Genomic DNA, 17,927 nt, shown 5'->3' with positions numbered 1-17,927 from the left:
AAGACCATTTATTCAAATCAAGCTGCCAAGATCAGAAGAACGACGCCTATTTCTACATTATTGTCTCTTTAGCTCCGCCCACCATTACGCACATGCCATGTACTAATAAATACAGTAACACTTTACACTTAAAAAACACTGGGTTGTTTTTTCTACCCAGATGTTGGGTTGAGCCTCTTGCGTAATCTTTTTCCATGATTGGGTAGTTTTTGTGTAACCCAGCTGTTGGGTTACACAGAGCGCAGGCTTTTTGAATCATTGTCAGGAGAGAGCAAATCTCAATGCCGCCAAATTAGTGCTTTACTTCTGTAAAATAAAGGTTTGTATACATTTTATTTAGTCTATAAAGTCTTGTTGTCTTACAGAGCTGTAAATCATTTTATTTAATGCAATGCAATATACAGGGATGAAATGTCAGTCAGCATTGGTCATCTCGCATGATGGAAACATCTTTTTCCTTGAATAGACTGATTTTATAAGACTTATAAAGCATAAATGTTTCACAGTTGGCAAATGTTTCAACTATCAGTTCTTTAGCATCTTGATTTGAACACTAATATAATGTAAGAAAATACAATTCTACCATACAAATACATAAAGGAATTAATATAAATGAAGAGTATTAATAACAATGCTGTCGTAGACTGAAGTATCCTTGGTATTTGAGGTGTAGGTTTGTCTTTCACCTGCTGCCATTTTTTAAACATCAGAAGTTTTCAAAACAATTCCTCACATGTAAGGGTGAGAACGTTGAGAAGTATTTTAATATGCAATTGTTACTCAATAGCAGTGGGTGTTTACTTCCAAGCCTTGAATGCGACATTCCCATCAAAACTGTTTGGAAGAGAGGATCAAAAATAGGATAGAAAACAGTCTATTACTTTTAAATTAGGATGTTTTTGATGTAAAAATCTTGGTACATTATATGTGGATTTCAAAGAACATTATAACATTTAAAAAAAATGCAGTTCATGACCCCTTTAATAAAAACTAGACATTAAAAAAATTTGTTAATAAAAATGCCAAAAAAAAAAAACCCCATAAAATTAAAACAAAAATATAAAAATAAATAATTCAAAATACTAACAAAAACTATAAAAGTATATAAATAATACTACACTAAAAAAATGCTGGGTTAAAAACAACCCAAGTTGGGTTGAAAATGGACAAACTGAGCGGTAGGGTTAAAATGTTTGCCTAACCTGCTGGGTAGTTTTATTTAACTCAACTATTGTTTAAAAATGACTATATGGCTGGCTCAAAATGAACCCAAAATAATTACTAGAGGCAACAATAATAATCAAAAGGTGAACATTTATTAATAAGCAACTTAATGAATGTTTATTGTTTAATTAAATTTTAATAAACTTATTAATAAATGTTCATTTGTGACCTGGTCTAGCAAAATGAGTCACAGTGACCCACATTTCAAAATTGAGATTTTGGTATCAATGGAAAGATGAGACAATAAGCTTTAAAATGATATCCTAGTCAAAGTCATACCTTGAATGGTTTTAAAGATATACCCATTTGAATTAAGGTCGTCTGCCCTCTTGAAAACCTGTGAAAATCGTTTTTAAAGTTTTTTGCCTGTTTTTTGTTGATATCTTTCAAAATCCATTGCATTTAAAAGGATAAACTACTTATTTTACAGCTTAATTTGACCAAAGACATTTATATAGTATATATAAATGCTATTAAACCAAGTCGAAACGGGGCTTCCCATTGATAAAAATCAGCGTTTATGTCAGTGTGTTTACATTTCTAAGCTTTTTGATTGGTACTATACAACATGTAACACCATATTTGGAGAGCAGAGACGTTTCAAGGGTACCGGGAAATGCTCATAAGTGACAAGAGGAGTTCCATGTCAAATTTAATAGCCATTTAAAAACCTTTACTCAATTATCAGGACTATGAAAATTTGGGAGATTATTTTTGAAAGTCTGTTCTTTGAAATTAGCTTAAAAATATATATTTTTTCATTGTTTTTCCACATTATCGGCCCATATCTTAAAATAGAACGTTGCGACTTCCAAATCATTTCGCCAGAGCGGGTCACATTTATTAAACATACTAATAAATGTTAATTTCCAACATACATTGGGTTCATTTTAAACAAGCAATACAGTAATTTTTAAACAATAGTTGGGTTAAATAAAACTACCCAGCAGGTTAGGCAAACATTTAACCCAACCGCTGGGTTTGTCCATTGTTTTTAACCCAACATTTTTAGAGTGTAAAAAAACACTAGTGCAAAGACCTAAAGTGACTGCTATGTACAAAAATTAATGAAATCTTTTTTGCAAAAATGGTGCCTAGTTTCACTGCACCAGGTTTTGACATCACTGGTGCCATAAACAACCGATTCTTGTGAATATGGGGAACGAAGAATAACTTTCTTTGATCGTTTTCTCACACAAAGCTTCAGAAGTCTTGTGTATGGTGCTTTTTTTTGGAGCTTATCAAACGTGAAACTATGAACTGCTGTTTTATGGCAAGAACTGGGTGAAAATTCTACAAAGATTCTATTCAAAGTACATACAGGTTTCGAAGGACTCAAGGGTCAGCAAATAATGACACAATTCTCATTTTTTGGGTGAACTGTCCCTTTAACTCTTAACGCAATCAGCTCTGCAGGGAATCTCTCTTCCCGCATCTTCAGAGATGAGTTCTTGTCTTTGGTTTCCTCTAACCGCTCTCTTCAAGGTGGCACGTCTGATGGTCTTTGATCGCTTTTTCTTCCCTCCCTCTTGTCTCTAAAACAGTTTCTAATTTTACCGTTTCCTCTCTCAGAAGCAGCAGATTGTGTGACCTCTGTCACATCATTCTTCTGTTTTTCCCTTCACTCTCTTCCTCTTGCTCAATCTGTTCTTGCTGTGGTGAAGGAGATACAGCAGATGATGGATGTGTTTACACTGGAAGAACATTTCCACGGCTGCACTCAGTCAAACCATCACAACTCCACAGTCTTCACGGAAATCCTATCCTCATCTTCCTCCCCTTTGAGGGCCTCGTTCACTAATCACATGCACACAAATTAGTGCATAAATGTTTTCATACACAGACTTCTTCAGTCAAAAACACTAAAAAAAAAAAAATCCTACCGACCCCAAACCTTTGAACATTAATGTCATTTATTATTGTAAATAATACAGTTACAGCCTCTGCAGCACTAAATATGCACTGACCCTAAAACTGCTTCTCCTACAAGTGTAACATGCCTGTAAACCTGATCACCATTAAAGCCTTGGGAGCCTGTTATTGGCTTTTAGAGCATATACTTAAACCCTTCTCTCTCTCTCGCTGTCACAACGTTATGGGTTAACGCAGTTCAGTGGGATGCTCTAATTCAATGCGTCCTTCCATCTAACACACATGATGGCCCTATTATTAGACACTTGCTGCTGAGATGGTATGCCCAATTACCCATCAGTCTGCACTCGGCTTGTGTTAGACAGTGTGTATGTGTGTCCTGCAGGCCTTTGTGAATCAGCCCTGTTTGTCCTGATGACCCATAAGTGCTGGCTCTTTGTCTCTTCACCGTGAGCTGCTCGTTCAAGTGTGTTATGATGCACCACATGCCTTTGCTTACTGGACGCTCTTAAAAACACATGAAAGTTAAATCTTCCTGTATGATGAAGATATGAACACCAACAATTTCCAATAGTCTCTATGCATTCACTCACAGCGATTCTTTCTTTCTCAGAACAGCTCACTGTAGTCTGGGAATGATTGATATTGCCACTTTTGGACACAATGTGCATCAAACAATGATCATGTTTTTCTAACCCATCGCTGCACATCTTGCTTATTTAACGTACCTGATTTGACTGATTAGCTCATTAGCTCATCAAGCACTCCGTGACCTGAATAAGAAGTGTCAAATAAGGCAAAATATGCAGTGTTATGGTGTTCTGCAGATTTTATTTTTAGAAAATAAAAAAATAGCAAAAAGCCCCCAAATATCTTATGCAACAAAACATGCAACAGACTAATTCGCTTCAGCCTTTCCAACGTATGTGAAAGCTTTACACACATGCTCATTGCTCTGGTTGGATGTGTAAATTGATGCTGCGTCCAAAATAGAATACTTCCCAACTATATAGTATGCAAAAAACATTAAGTACACCAAAAGAGTAGTATGTACAAATACATAGTAAACAAAAAACAGTAGGCAAGAAGTACCTGGATGTTCTACTTTTTTGGGCAAGATTCTGAAGTGTGCATTTGATGGACACTTTACTATCCCATGAGGCTACGGGAGAGGATTTATGAATGACAGTGAAGTGATGCAACTGATGCTGGTAGGTCACATAATAATGACAACATGGCGCATGTAGTAGGTTTGAATTTTATTCACATGACCCATATTCATACTATATAGAACATACTATTAACTGTTGCAAAGTAAATTCAAATGAGTGTTATTTAACATGTTAGTTATTTTGCTGAAATCTTTCAATTTAGTGTGGCAGATTTTACACAAACCATGGTTCTTTATATGGGTATGGGTAATTGATGCATAACATGTCAACTAATCAGATTAATTTTTTAAAATTAAGGTTTTGTCATGAATGTGAATTTGCAGTCAAATAATAAAGTATTTCGGTTAAATACGTAATCGAAAAGCCTGTTTGGCCTAGGTGACATCATCTGGAAAGGAAAGTCATTTCAGAAGCGAAGCAAGTTGAGTTGATGAAAGATTCTGATTACGCAATATATATTTTTATTCTTTAAGTTACATGCATGGATGAATCGTTCAAAATAAGACTTTGAACGTGAGTCAAAGGGTTAGTTCACCCAAAAATGAAAATTCTGTCATTAATTATTCACCCTCATGTCATTTCACACCCGTAAGACCTTCGTTCATCTCCAGAACACAGATTAAGATATTTTAGTTGAAATCCGATGGCTCATGGGGAGCAATGGACACTTCCTCTTTCAAGATCTATGAATGTACTAAAAACATATTTAAATCAGTTCATGTGAGTACAGTGGTTCAATATTAATACTATAAAACGACGAGAATATTTTTGGAGCGCCAAAAAAACTAAATAACGACTTATTTAGTGATGGCCGATTTCACTGCTTCAGGAAGCTTCGGAGCATAAATTAATCAGTGTGTCCAATCATGATTCAGATCGTGTGTCAAACTGCCAACGGCTCAAATCACATGACTCTGGCGCTCCGAACCGCTGATTCGACACACTGATTCATAACGCTCCGAAGCTTCCTGAAGCAGTGTTTTGAAATCGGCCATCACTAAATAAGTTGTTATTTTGTTTTTTTGGCGCTCCAAAAATATTCTCATCGCTTTATAATATTAATATTGAACCACTGTACTCACATGAACTGATTTAAATATGTTTTTAGTACCTTTATGGATCTTGAGAGAGGAAATGTCATTGCTGGCTATGCAGGCCTCACAGAGCCATTGGATTTCATCAAAAATATCCTAATTTGTGTTCTGAAGATGAATGAAGGTCTTACGGGTGTGGAACGACATGTGGGTGAGCAATAAATGACAGAATTTTCATTTTCGGGTGAACTAACCTTTTAATGTTATGAAGTGATGAGAATACTTTTTGTGCTCAAAAAAAAAAAAAACAACTTGATTCAACAATATCGTCTCTTCCCTGTCATTATTTTATGCAGGTAACACAGCTTCCGAGTTTACGTCCGAATGTCAGCTCAGTATTGGCCAAAGCTGATCATGTGATCAGCGCGAGACATGCGTGTGATGCTGACGCAGGAGTCGGCCAATAATGAGTCGCCGTTCTGACGTAGAACCTGGAGGCACTGGATGCAAACAATGTATGAGAATGACATAGAAGAGAAGATATTGTTGATTAAAGTCATCTTTTTTTTTTTGGTTTTGCACACAAAAAATATTCTTGTCGCTTCATAACATTAAAGTTGAACCACTGCAGTCACATGACTGTTTTAACGATGTCTTTAGTACCTAAGTGTTGATTATATTGCTGTCTATGGACGAGTCATTTACTTCTCGGATTTCATCAAAAATATCCTCATTTGTGTTAACGAAGGTCTCACGGGTGTGGAACAATTTGAGGGTGAGATATTAATTACAGAATTTTCATTTTTGGGTGAACTAACTTTTTAAATAAGTAATTTTTGATTACAAGTTGACCTTAACCTACACACATACCAACCCACCAATCAAAAACTCAGATACAAAAACAAAGTCACATGAGATTTAGTCAAAATTGTGAGATTGCAGTTACAAAAGATAGACTAAAATGTAAAGTCAGAATTTTGAGATGTAAAGTGGCAATTCTGAAAAATAGACTCAGTTGGAAGATATAAATTTGCAATGACGAAAAAGACAATTGGGAGATAAAAAGTCAGATCTGTGGAAAAAAAAATTGGAAGATACAATCCAGAATTGTGAGATATAAAGTCACAACTCTGAATGACAGACACAAATTGAGACATAAAGTTGCAATTATGAAAAATAGACACAACTGTAAGATTCAAGGTCACAATTACAGGAACCAACCTGTACACAAACACCCTCAAACCAAAAACTCTCAGAATCCATCACCCTATAACACACAAACACATTACGGATGCTTGTAAATTCTCCTCTAGTTTTTTTCTTTCCTGAACATGCACAATCTAATAAAAGCAGCAACAGGCAGCGCTAACGAACGCAGAGAGATGAGATCAGAGCATCAGTCTCGGTGATAATATAATTTTACTGCGTTTATGAAGTGGGATGCGAGCAGAGGGCAGGGTGTTAGCCTGAGGGTGTGTGCAGAGGGTATTAATGAAGAACATTTGGGGGTCAAAGCCATTAGGGAGGACGTGCCACTCCTCATTACAGCACTCCACAGGGTCAAATAGAACAATAGAGATCAAGGTCACAGGTCACGGCCTGCAGAGGGGCTGCTCATTTCACTGACACACACACGTATGTTCTTCGCTTTTCAGTGAGGCCACAGATGCTGGTGGGGGAGGGGTTATGCAAATCAGGGTAGAGCCTTAATAACCCAGAGGGGTGGAGCTTACTTATTGCAGGACTGATTTGCATAAGACAGGCAGACAGAGGAAAAAATTACATCTTTCTTGCATTTTCAGTCTTTTTCATGTTATTGTTAATATCCCTCTCTCTCTCTCTCTCTCTCACTCACTGCCCCACTGTATCTCTCCTTCTCATTTCTGTCACTTCCTTTTTCTCATTTCTGTCTCTCTCTCTGTTAATCTTCATAGGCGACAGCAGACGCAGGGAGATCTTAAACAAGACAGATCTCTCCTCTGATGGCTTTTTCAGCGCTGAGGGACTTGAATTCAGTTCCCGCTGAATGGCGGAGGAATCGTTTCCTGCTGCCGTAAGAGATAAATCATTAAAGTGGCTTCACCTGCATCTGCAAATGCAATCTGCAGACTGACAGCGAATGTTTAGACACACAGGGCCGAGACGCAGACAGCTCCGGCGGAGCGTCCTTCACGTCACAACAGGGGCGCAACAGTCTCACCGTGTGCAGAGGGGAAATTATATCATTCTCAATAGCTCCACCTGATGGATACAGGTGGAAACAAACACCCTTCAGGGCCAAAGATGACAGTTTAAACGTGTGTGTGTGTGTGTGTGTGTGTGTGTGTGTGTGTGTGTGTGTGTGTATACACTGAATCATACAGTATAACAGCACTAGAACTGGTAAGTTATTTGTATACTAGGTAGGACTGAAGTATTTGGGGATAAACAAATCTGATAAAAATTGGATTGTGATTTAAAATTTAATAAAAAAAAATAATATACTGTGCTTGTTTGCAAGGCTGTAGAATTTGGCAAAAACAAAATCATAGTGTGATTATATATGACTACACAATAATTATAATAGTAATAAAATAATATTGTTAAATATTAAAACAATAAATGTATTACTTTTATAATACTATTATACTGTATATATATATATATATATATATATATATATATATATATATATATATATATATATATATATATATATAATATTTATTTATTTATTTTTTTCTAGAAAAACAATACAAAAAATTTGTATTTAAAATTAGTATTTAATAGTATTTCAATTTTATTTTACTGTTTAAATGTAAAAAAGACTTAAAGTTGTTATTTCATGAAAAATATAATTTTTTTAAAATTAGCATTTAATAAAAATAATTATTTTACTGTATAACTGTAAAAAAGACAATAGTAATACTCCAAAAGTTGATACTAAGACAATTTAATAAAAATATCAATTTTATTTTATTGTACAACTGTTAGTAAAACACTTATAGTCCAGAAATCAATAAAATTAATTTAAATTAATACTAAAAAGTATTTAATGAAAAATGTATTTTTATTTTGCGGTTTAACTGTAAAAAAGGCAATAGGCTACTAATAGTCCAGAAAAAAAAAAAAAAAAAAATATATATATATATATATATATTTTTTTTTTTATATATATAATTTAATTTCTATAAAATTGAGTATTTCTAATACTTTTATTTTACTGTACAACTTAAAAAAAACATTAAAATACTAATACTCCAGAAATGAATGCTAAAATAATTCAGTATTTAATGAAAAAAAATATATTTTTATTTTACTGTAACTGTAAAAAGACAATAATACTAGTTGATAATAAATAAAAAATACAATTTAGTAATTAATTTTTTAATTCCTAAAAAATTGAGTATTTAAATCAAAATACTTTTATCTTACTGTACTTTTACTTTGTAAAAGTGTGTGTGTAAATGTAAGTGAGTGTTTGAGAGTCTCACATGTTGCGTGACTGCAGCGCTGCAGACTGGGTCAGCAGAGAGGGCGGGCAGCTGATGAAGAGGCTCTGAGCTTGACCAATCAGCTCCTCGTACGGCAGATCCTGAGGCATCCGAGACAGCAGGTGATGAACGCTGGCCATATCACACTCACTGCTCTTCACTTCCTTCTGTCTGTACAACACAATCTGACAAGAGAGAGAGAGAGAGACAGTGGTGAGCGGAGCGTTATAGTCTCAGCGTCAGACGTACCGCCCACAGCTCCTTCACTGACGCGTGCTGCACACAAAAATTTGACAATTCAATCTGATCATCCGGATTTACGAAACTATAAGCCATGTTTACGATGTTTTGAAAGAAAGTCACTAAAGTATATCTAGATTTCTGGTAAAATGAGCTTTATTTTTATTTGTTTTCAAGTATAAAACCTACATTTTCTTATACTTAAATTAGAAAAAAGAAAAGAAAAAGAAACTTACCGTAACCTTAATTCAAGATATATTTTCTAATAAAAGTCAATAAAACAAATAATGTCTTCTTTGCTTTCAAGTTTATGGTTTATTTAAATTGTGACTAATTGTAAATTATTAATATTATATCAAAAAATATATACTAGGCCTAATTGTACATGACTATTGCAGTGTAAACATCACATAGATAATATGTGGTTGGTCATGTTACATGTTGCTCAGGCGGTCTTTTCCAGTCTAAATGGGTGATTAATGGTCAGAATAAGATGCAATGTGGACCAGAACTTATGTCAGAAATCTGGGTGTGCAAGGCTATCCAAAAATCAAACTGTTTCCTTCACTTATAAGTAAACAGCAATGAGGTTGTCTGCAATAATAAACCTCAGCTCAGAGATGTTCACTACAGCTGCCGTTTCTGCCGCTCAGAGCCGAGCCGGGTCACGTCCAGTGGTGTGTGAGTGCGTCGAACCCCAGCACATCCACTACCTAAGATGCAGGATGAACTACATTTCCTGCCGGCTTTCTTATCCTGACTTCAAACGGCCCCTGGCCCCCTTTGCTTTCCCCGTTGTCTCTAGCAGGGGAGCGGCTCGTGGAGACAGAAGAAAGAAGCGCGTTTAAAGGATTCTAGCACAAACATGCATCCTTCCACACAAACCTCTGGTGAATTCATTAGAGTTGTTTAATTAACTGATCCAGCTACAACAAAGTGCCCTCGATTCTCGCATTAGATGAGGAAGGAGTGGAAAAATAAAGAAAATTCTTTGGAAAGACGTTTGTTGTTGTTGTGCTGATGAATTAGCTATCGCTTAAATACGTGAATTAACAAATACGCAGGCAAAACATGGTGAACAACATCCTCTTTTTGGATTACAAAAGCTTGTGTAGTCTGAGGGGTAACAGCACATCACTGCCTGTGTTTTCAAACTATATAATCATGGGAAGAGCAGAAACTATTGTTCTTAGCAAAAGAGCGCTATTCTTGGGAATAGAGACTGCTTTTTAATGTTGGACATGTCAGATGGAGACACACACTGCCTTTTCTAGACAATTACTCATGATAACTAATTTAAATGATTTAAATTTTTTTATAATTTATCAGTTTTATAAATTATCATTTTATAAATTATCAGTTTAGAGATCATGTGTAAAAAGAACCTTAAGAAAATATCTTTATCATTTTTGGTAATTGAAAAAGATTTTTATTTAAAATTAGATTTAAAAAAAAAAAACTTAAACGACAATTAGAAATGTTGCCTTACTAACTAAATGAAATAAATGTTTAAGTACTACACTTAAATGCATACACACACATGAAATTGAAGTACTACAACTACTAAAGCTGAAACAAAATGAATGAAAGCTATATAAAAAAAAATTAATTAAATCATTAATAAAACATATTATATTAAAATTCATTATTATCATTATTTATATTATTATGTAATACTAAAAACTTAAAAGAAATTTAACTGAAATAAATTGAAGTTGAAGTAGTAAAATTACTAAAACTAAATAAAAAATAAATAAAAGCTAAAAATAAATAGTAAACAAATAAATAAATAGTATATTAATATTTATTATTATTATTTAATATTTAAAAACGTAAATGAAATTAACAAATATGTTTGTTGAAGTAGTAAAATTACTAAAAATAAAATAAATGAAAGCTAAATAGAAATATTAAAAATAAATAATATCATATTAATATTTTAATATTTATTTCATATTTAATTTTAAATAATACACAAATAATAATAGTAAATGTTAGATGAAAAACAAATGAAAATTAGAAATGTCTAAGAAATGTTATTATCATTTAATATTTAAAAACATAAATGAAATTAACAAATGTTTGTTGAAGTAGTAAAACTACTAAAACTAAAATAAATGAAAGCTAAATAGAAATATTAAAAATTAATAATATCATATTAATATTTTAATATTTATTTCATATTTCATTTTAAATAATACACAACAAATAATAATAGTAAACGTTAGATGAAAAACTTGAATGAAAATTAGAAATGTTGTCTTGTCAGCTAACTGAAATAAATAAGTTGAAGTGAAGAGAAGTACTAAAACTAAAAATAACCAGTATGAGCACATACAAGGTCTGGATGCCCTGACGCAAGATGTCTGCCTTGGGCCGATCATAAAGTCGACACCGAGACGTCACAATTACTCTGTGACGTTTACAGTGGGCCGGTTCACACAGGATGCATTTTTGTGTCCCACTGCACTGCTTTTTAACTGTTTTTCTATGTAAACATGAACTAGACGGGCGTGTTTAACTGTTGAGTCACGTCTCGTCACTTTTTCAGTGCCATGATCTAACGTTTTTAAAAATGTGACGCTCGCCTCACATTTTTAAAACCATTTTGAACTGCCCTTTGAGCCTGTCACTCGGAAGGCAAAAACGTTGTCAAATTGGATTGACGAAACTAAAGAGCTTCTGGTGCTGATGTGTGAATGGTATCTTACCAGTAAAAATTGTGTATTTACCCTAAAAGTCAAATTGACAATTTTACGGTCATTTGTAAGTGTGAAAACAGCTTTTTCAGCATCTTGTGGCATGAGCATTGCATTTTCAGGACGCTTGGTCAAGTTAAAAATAGTTTTATAAGACACTTCAGACCTTCTCTCTCTCTCACGAACACTGAAAAGGTCAGAACGCAGCACTGCCTCGATGTCCTTGAAAGGCAGGAGATGGACTGACTAAAGTACAGACTGCAGAGAGAGACGCTCCTCCTTACCACAGCAGCAAAGTAGATGGCCATGAGTGGGTGAGAGGCCAGGAAGAAATCATAGAGCCGCAGAACATGCCGGAAATCTGACAGGACATAGCCGTACCATGTGATCAGCCAGCTCAGGGCGAAGATGGTGCCCACCTCTGACCTGCAACACAAACACAATCAATTATAAGCATAATCAACATCATATGCATTACATTATCAGGTCAAACTGAACAATTTCACATATTATTAAGTACATATGACCCAATTATCTTTCGCATAATATTTTCCATGCTGAAACATACTCTGAGCAAGTGAGCAATGAAATGATGCGGTGTTAGAATGTTAAGACTAGATGCAACAGACAACCAATCATGCGCCTCATATTCGCGTGCTTTGGACAATCACGGAAACACAGCGGGTTGTATAAACAGTTGTTTCAGCGTTTGGGGGAAAAGTGTCAAATGGTGTCCGAAACGTGGAATCGCGTCAACACACAGAAACTTAAAGGTCTTCACTGCAACCTGTCAAAATAAATGTTCGGTTAAGAAATAATCAAAATTTTTCTTCCATGTAAATTAAATTAATGTTCTAAAAAATGATTATATTTTGTTGTTTTTATGAATTCAATTAATTACACATGCTTTTTGATTATTAAAAATTTATTAAACCATTAAATTAGAATTCAGAAAACTTAAAACAGAAAACAGAATTTGGTAAAAAATAAAATGGAAAAGTAAAACCCTCTAACTGTAATTTTTGTTAAACTTTTTATAAATTGTTGTTAAATTGTATGATTTCAATTAATTAGATATGTTTTTTTAATTACTAAAATTTAATTTAACCATTAAGACAGAATCCAAAAAAAAAGTAAAAAAAATAAAATAAAAGTAAAAATTAATCAATTAAAGTTACATAAGTTAATCAGTCAAGAGCAGTAAGTGATTTTTTCTTTGTCTTTTGTTGTTTGATGAACATTAACAACATAGAGAGTGGCATGTTTATTCAGCTACTGTCCCTTTAAGATTTGACAGACACATTCTTCCTGAACTGTTTTATTTTGATACTCACCAGATCCATCGGGATTGTGATATTGTTTCTGAGTGTATTTGAACATTAATAATCCGCGAAAAATAGCGGCATCTGTAATCGTAATCGCGATTAGAAATTCGATTAATTGTGCAGCCCTATTAGACATGCTTTTTAGTTACTAAAATGTAATTTAACCATTAAAACAGAACCCAAAAAAAAAGGAAAAATTAGGAATTAGGAATTAGATTAGAATTTCATAGGTCCCGAAAAATGTCATTTTTGTTCAACTTTTTATAAATTGTTAAATTATACAAGTTTCATGATTTCAATTAATTAATTACACAATTAATTACTAAAATTTAATTTATCCATTAAAATTGTTTAAAAAAAATATTCAAACAGGAAAAAAAATAAAAAATAAAAAATCCCCCCAAAAAAATTAAAATGGAAAAAAACGGAATTTAGAAAAAAATAAAACGGATTTCATAGGGCACTAGTTAACCCAGGGTTTAGGAATACACAGTGTGGTTCTAACAAGCAACCTGGATAATCTGTACAGATATTTGAAAAAAAATTCATCAATAGGGCTGTGTTTTGAGAGATTTCACAATTCGAATTGATTGTGATTCACAAGCTTTTGATTGGATTGGATTGGATTCCAATCTATTATTGATTCTATTCATTTGGATATATATTTGGTATATGACCACTAGAAAAACTTGCATTCAGCATGTACAGCAGGACCGTACCCTTGTGTGCGTCATGTACAGTACGTACCTGGCATAAGTAAACACGCTCAATGGCAACATGACCTTTTGAAAGAGCCTCTAATCTGTGAAATCAACATTCAAATATGACAGGACAGAGCAGAGCTCCCACCAATCCTCCCGAAACTCCTCGAAAAACCCACCGAAGCATTTAGCATGTGCAAAACACAAGAATGCATGTTTGACACATTCATTAATCACAGTCACTGATACTCCATGTGAGCAATTTAACAGCGCTGTAGGCCTTTTCTCCGTCTTGTAAACGTGCGGCAAGGTCACGAGTACATGCTAGATGAGAACAAAACCAATAACAAAGAAACTGTAATGATTTGCAATGGATTAAGCTCTTTTTGTGAACAGTAAGACAGCTGCAAGAGCTCAGTAAATGCTTCTCTGTACGGACAAAACTGATGCACGAACAGGAACAGAAAAGCATCATTTCTTTTTTTAGGGCTTTTTAAAAGTTCTGAAGTTTTATTAACTTGTTTGGAAGGATTCATAAAAGCAAAAGCAACAGCACCTGAGTGAGCAACACCATTAAACCTGTGGACCAGCGCTGCGGTGAGACGCGCCCATGCAATATTTATGAAGAACCTCTTATTCTCTACATTTTAGATGAGTCGCCATTAAAAATAACCTGCTTTTTCAAACCAGAGCCGGAAAAGCCTCACGCAACGCCGAGCTACAGGTTTATGTGAACACTCGCACACACGCCATAAATGAACCGCATATCAACGATTCTGTTGGCTTGTCAAACCAAATGGTTCTCACATAAACAAGATGGGCACGCAGCAAGAAGCACGCAACCTTAGGCATCAGGTTGCAAAGGACAAATACATAGACGTTAGATGACACTGAGAGCGTGTGGGGAATATGCAACACTTTTATCTGTCTGACACAGAGCTCAGTGATGGAGATGTCAGTGTGTGAGAGTCTCAGCCCAGTGTTTAGATTCCTTCGATCTTATAGTTGCTGAAAGTGTACATGCATTTTTTATGCACACTTAAATATTTTTAATTTCTGTGAGGTTTAACTACTTCTGCTGATGCAAATATGCATGTTATCTAGCTAGCAGACACTAGATGAGGATTAATCAGTATTGAAAGAATGATTTAACAGTCTTGAAACCAGCAGCTACTGTAAAACAGACTGAATTTAGTAAACAAGCTATGTTTTGCACTGTAAGACTTCAGATATAATAATATCTCCAGATATTTTAATGCATATTATGAACAATTTTTTTTTTTTTAATTTTAATGCAATAAGAAAACAAATATCAACAAAACAACTCCATCATAACAGTAACATACCAATAAACAAATATAATATACAATATATTATAATCATTATAATTATAACACGCACATACATATATAATAAAAGTCTTATAATTAAAAAATATTTATTTATTATAAATTATTTAATAAAGTGAAAAAAAAATCAAATTACTCTTCAAAAAAAATAATATATATATATATAAATAAATGGGTTTTTAGTGAGTCTTTTTTGAAGAGTAATTTGATTTTATATATATTTATATATATTTATATGTATTTTATAAATATATATATATATATATATATATATATATATATATATATATATATATATATATATATATATATATATATATATATATATATTTTTTTTTTTTTTTTTTCCCTAAAAATCTGAGCCCTGTGACAGTGACTTTGATGAAGGGTCAAACAGAAAACAGTCTCTCGTGAGAATATTTCATAACGTGTGTGTGCCCTTGTGGGGAAATCAGTTTTGTAACTGACAGAAATTAAGCAAACCGTACATCACTGTGCATCTATACACACTGCTACTCCCTACCTCTCACCTGATTCAGCGTACACAGCTACTGGCAACAAACGTACAGACATTTCAGATCCATGTCACAGACTTCAGCAGCTTTTACAGCCTCAGACAGTGTATAATAGTCGAAGACAAACCTGTTAGCAGGCGTCACTCTCTCATGACTCTGTCTAGACATTTAAAGACACCCTCTGCTGCCCTCTTCAGGACAGGAAAAAAAAGGAATATTCCCTTTGACAGGATCCAAACAAGCTATTGGTTGTGATGTTGATTTATTACCACAAAAATTACTTTGACTTGTCCCTCAGTTTAAACACACTTTCATTTAATCATTCATTCATTCACAATCTTTTCAGAAGATAAGCAAAAAATGTAAAGCTCCTATTTTGCTTACATCAGTTCTTCCATATAAGATGTGTGTTATTTAAACTGTAAAGGTGTGCAAATTGCCCTATTTAGAGGTGGGACTTTTTTGATTGGAGTGTGAACTTCTGGTTATGAGAGATATGATATATAGGGCCCTATAAAATCCTTTTTATTTTTTCCCAAATTCCGTTTTATTTTTCCCAAATTCCGTTTTTTTCCCCGTTTTATTTATTTTTTGACTCCATTTTAATGGTTAATCAAAAAGCATGTTTAATTTATTGAAATAGTAAATCTATTTTTTTTTTTTTAGGGACCTACGTTTTATTCTTTCCCCTCAAATTTTATTTTTTACCAAATTCTGTTTTCTGAATTCTACTTTAATGGTTTAATTCCATTTTAATAATCAAAAAGCATGTCTAATTAATTGAATTCTTAAAAACAATATTAATTAATTAAAAAATATATTTTTATGAATTTTTTTTTTCTTCAGAAATTCTGTTGTGTATTTAAATTTTTCTGGCAATCAAATGAACGCATACCATTTAATTTATCGTTTAATCATGAAATTAAAACAAATTGTCTTTGTCAAACAATGTGCTGCACAACAGAGTTTTACTGTTAAAATTAAAACATGTAAAAAACTGAGATTATTGTTTACATTTATTTTAATAATTTATTGTTAAATTAATTTATCTAAATTCTACAGTACAACAGTAATGTGTTTCTGTCAAGTTAAATCGAACCTTTATTTTGACAGTTTTCCTAGAGCTTTGAGTTTCTCTGTGTTTTTGACGGTAGTTTTCTCAAACGAAGCGGTTAAATGCTGATGTAGTGACTTTCAGAGCAGCTCTGGAGATGAATTCGTGCGTTCATATAGTGAGGCGACAGGACGAAAAAACTGCGAGCGTCACATGTGCTTCAGCGTGCGTGCGCCCCCGCGTGAGTGTGTGTGAGGCGGTGTGAGGTAAATGAAACTGCGCTTCCACATCATTCATTTCAGAGGCACACAGGCATGCAGGATTCATGTTTAAATAGTCTTTTTGCGGTTTAATATTCAGTCACTAGTCCATATCGCGATTTAATTTACGTGTACTGACCTGCTTTTAATTCATTCATCAAAAATTTGTCGAATTCCGTGACATTCCGCGTTATATAGTAAATTCCGTTTTTATGAATGGATTCCGCGATTCCGTCCGTGATCGCTGAAATTATAGGGCCCTAGATATAATTTCTGAGAGATAAGACATTTTTTGTGGTAATCAACAGAATGAGTTTTACTTGTATTTAACCCGGCACATTCCTTTAAGATAACTCAGGGTTTGCTAAAGCTTTACATCACATCTACTTCAAAGTAGTAGGATGTAGGATGGCCTTGAGTGGCTTACCGCTTTTATAAATTTTAATACAAGACATTAATGTTCAATAATAATGAGTCAAACTGGAGACCGTTTACAGCTGACTGAAGAAGTGGTTACTAGCAATGGCTTCAAACGTGCATCAATTTAGACCCAGAATTATCTTAGTGTTTAACTTGTGTAAAAACGGTTGTGGTGTAGAATGTGCACAATCAATCACAGATAATCACTAGTCAGCATAACACAATCAAGCCTACCTTATCATGAAGTCGTGTAACTCTCGGTCCACTTGCTCCAGAATGGGCATCAAGTAGTTCAGGATGTGTTTTGTGTTGTCCATGGTGGGGTCCATGAAATCCCTGCAGTTCCCAACAGAAGAAAACAACAACAAAAAATGTCTGAGGATACTTATCACTATCAGAGTAACACGAAAATAAGCATTCCTGGAGCTCAAACAGTAGAGAATAGTGCTACATTGTTACAAACTTAATTTTGATTCAATTTCAGTTCAATAACAGTCTCGATCAATTATTAAACAAATTCAATTCAGCTATAAAGCAACTCTACAGAAGACAACAGTGTCATCTGAAATGTGGGTCACTTTAGATAAAA

At 33.8% G+C, this 17,927-nt stretch overlaps 1 protein-coding gene across 1 annotated transcript in view; it reads right to left on the bottom strand.

Annotated features, from left to right (window-relative positions):
* zgc:63863 (uncharacterized protein LOC393372 homolog) overlaps nt 1-17,927 on the bottom strand; it is a 30,632-nt gene that overhangs the window by 7,707 nt on the left and 4,998 nt on the right. The window contains exons 5-7 of the mRNA XM_067361475.1: nt 17,573-17,674; nt 11,999-12,140; nt 8,776-8,960 (exon numbers count right to left, since the gene is read on the bottom strand). Of these exons, the coding sequence (XP_067217576.1) occupies nt 8,776-8,960; nt 11,999-12,140; nt 17,573-17,674 (429 nt within the window). The remainder of the gene's footprint in view (nt 1-8,775; nt 8,961-11,998; nt 12,141-17,572; nt 17,675-17,927) is intronic.

This window comes from Chanodichthys erythropterus, chromosome 15 (assembly GCF_024489055.1).
Source record: "Chanodichthys erythropterus isolate Z2021 chromosome 15, ASM2448905v1, whole genome shotgun sequence".
NCBI classification, from domain to species: domain Eukaryota; kingdom Metazoa; phylum Chordata; class Actinopteri; order Cypriniformes; family Xenocyprididae; genus Chanodichthys; species Chanodichthys erythropterus.
Note: the sequence above shows the minus strand (reverse complement) of the source record. Positions and strands in the feature narration are given on the sequence as shown.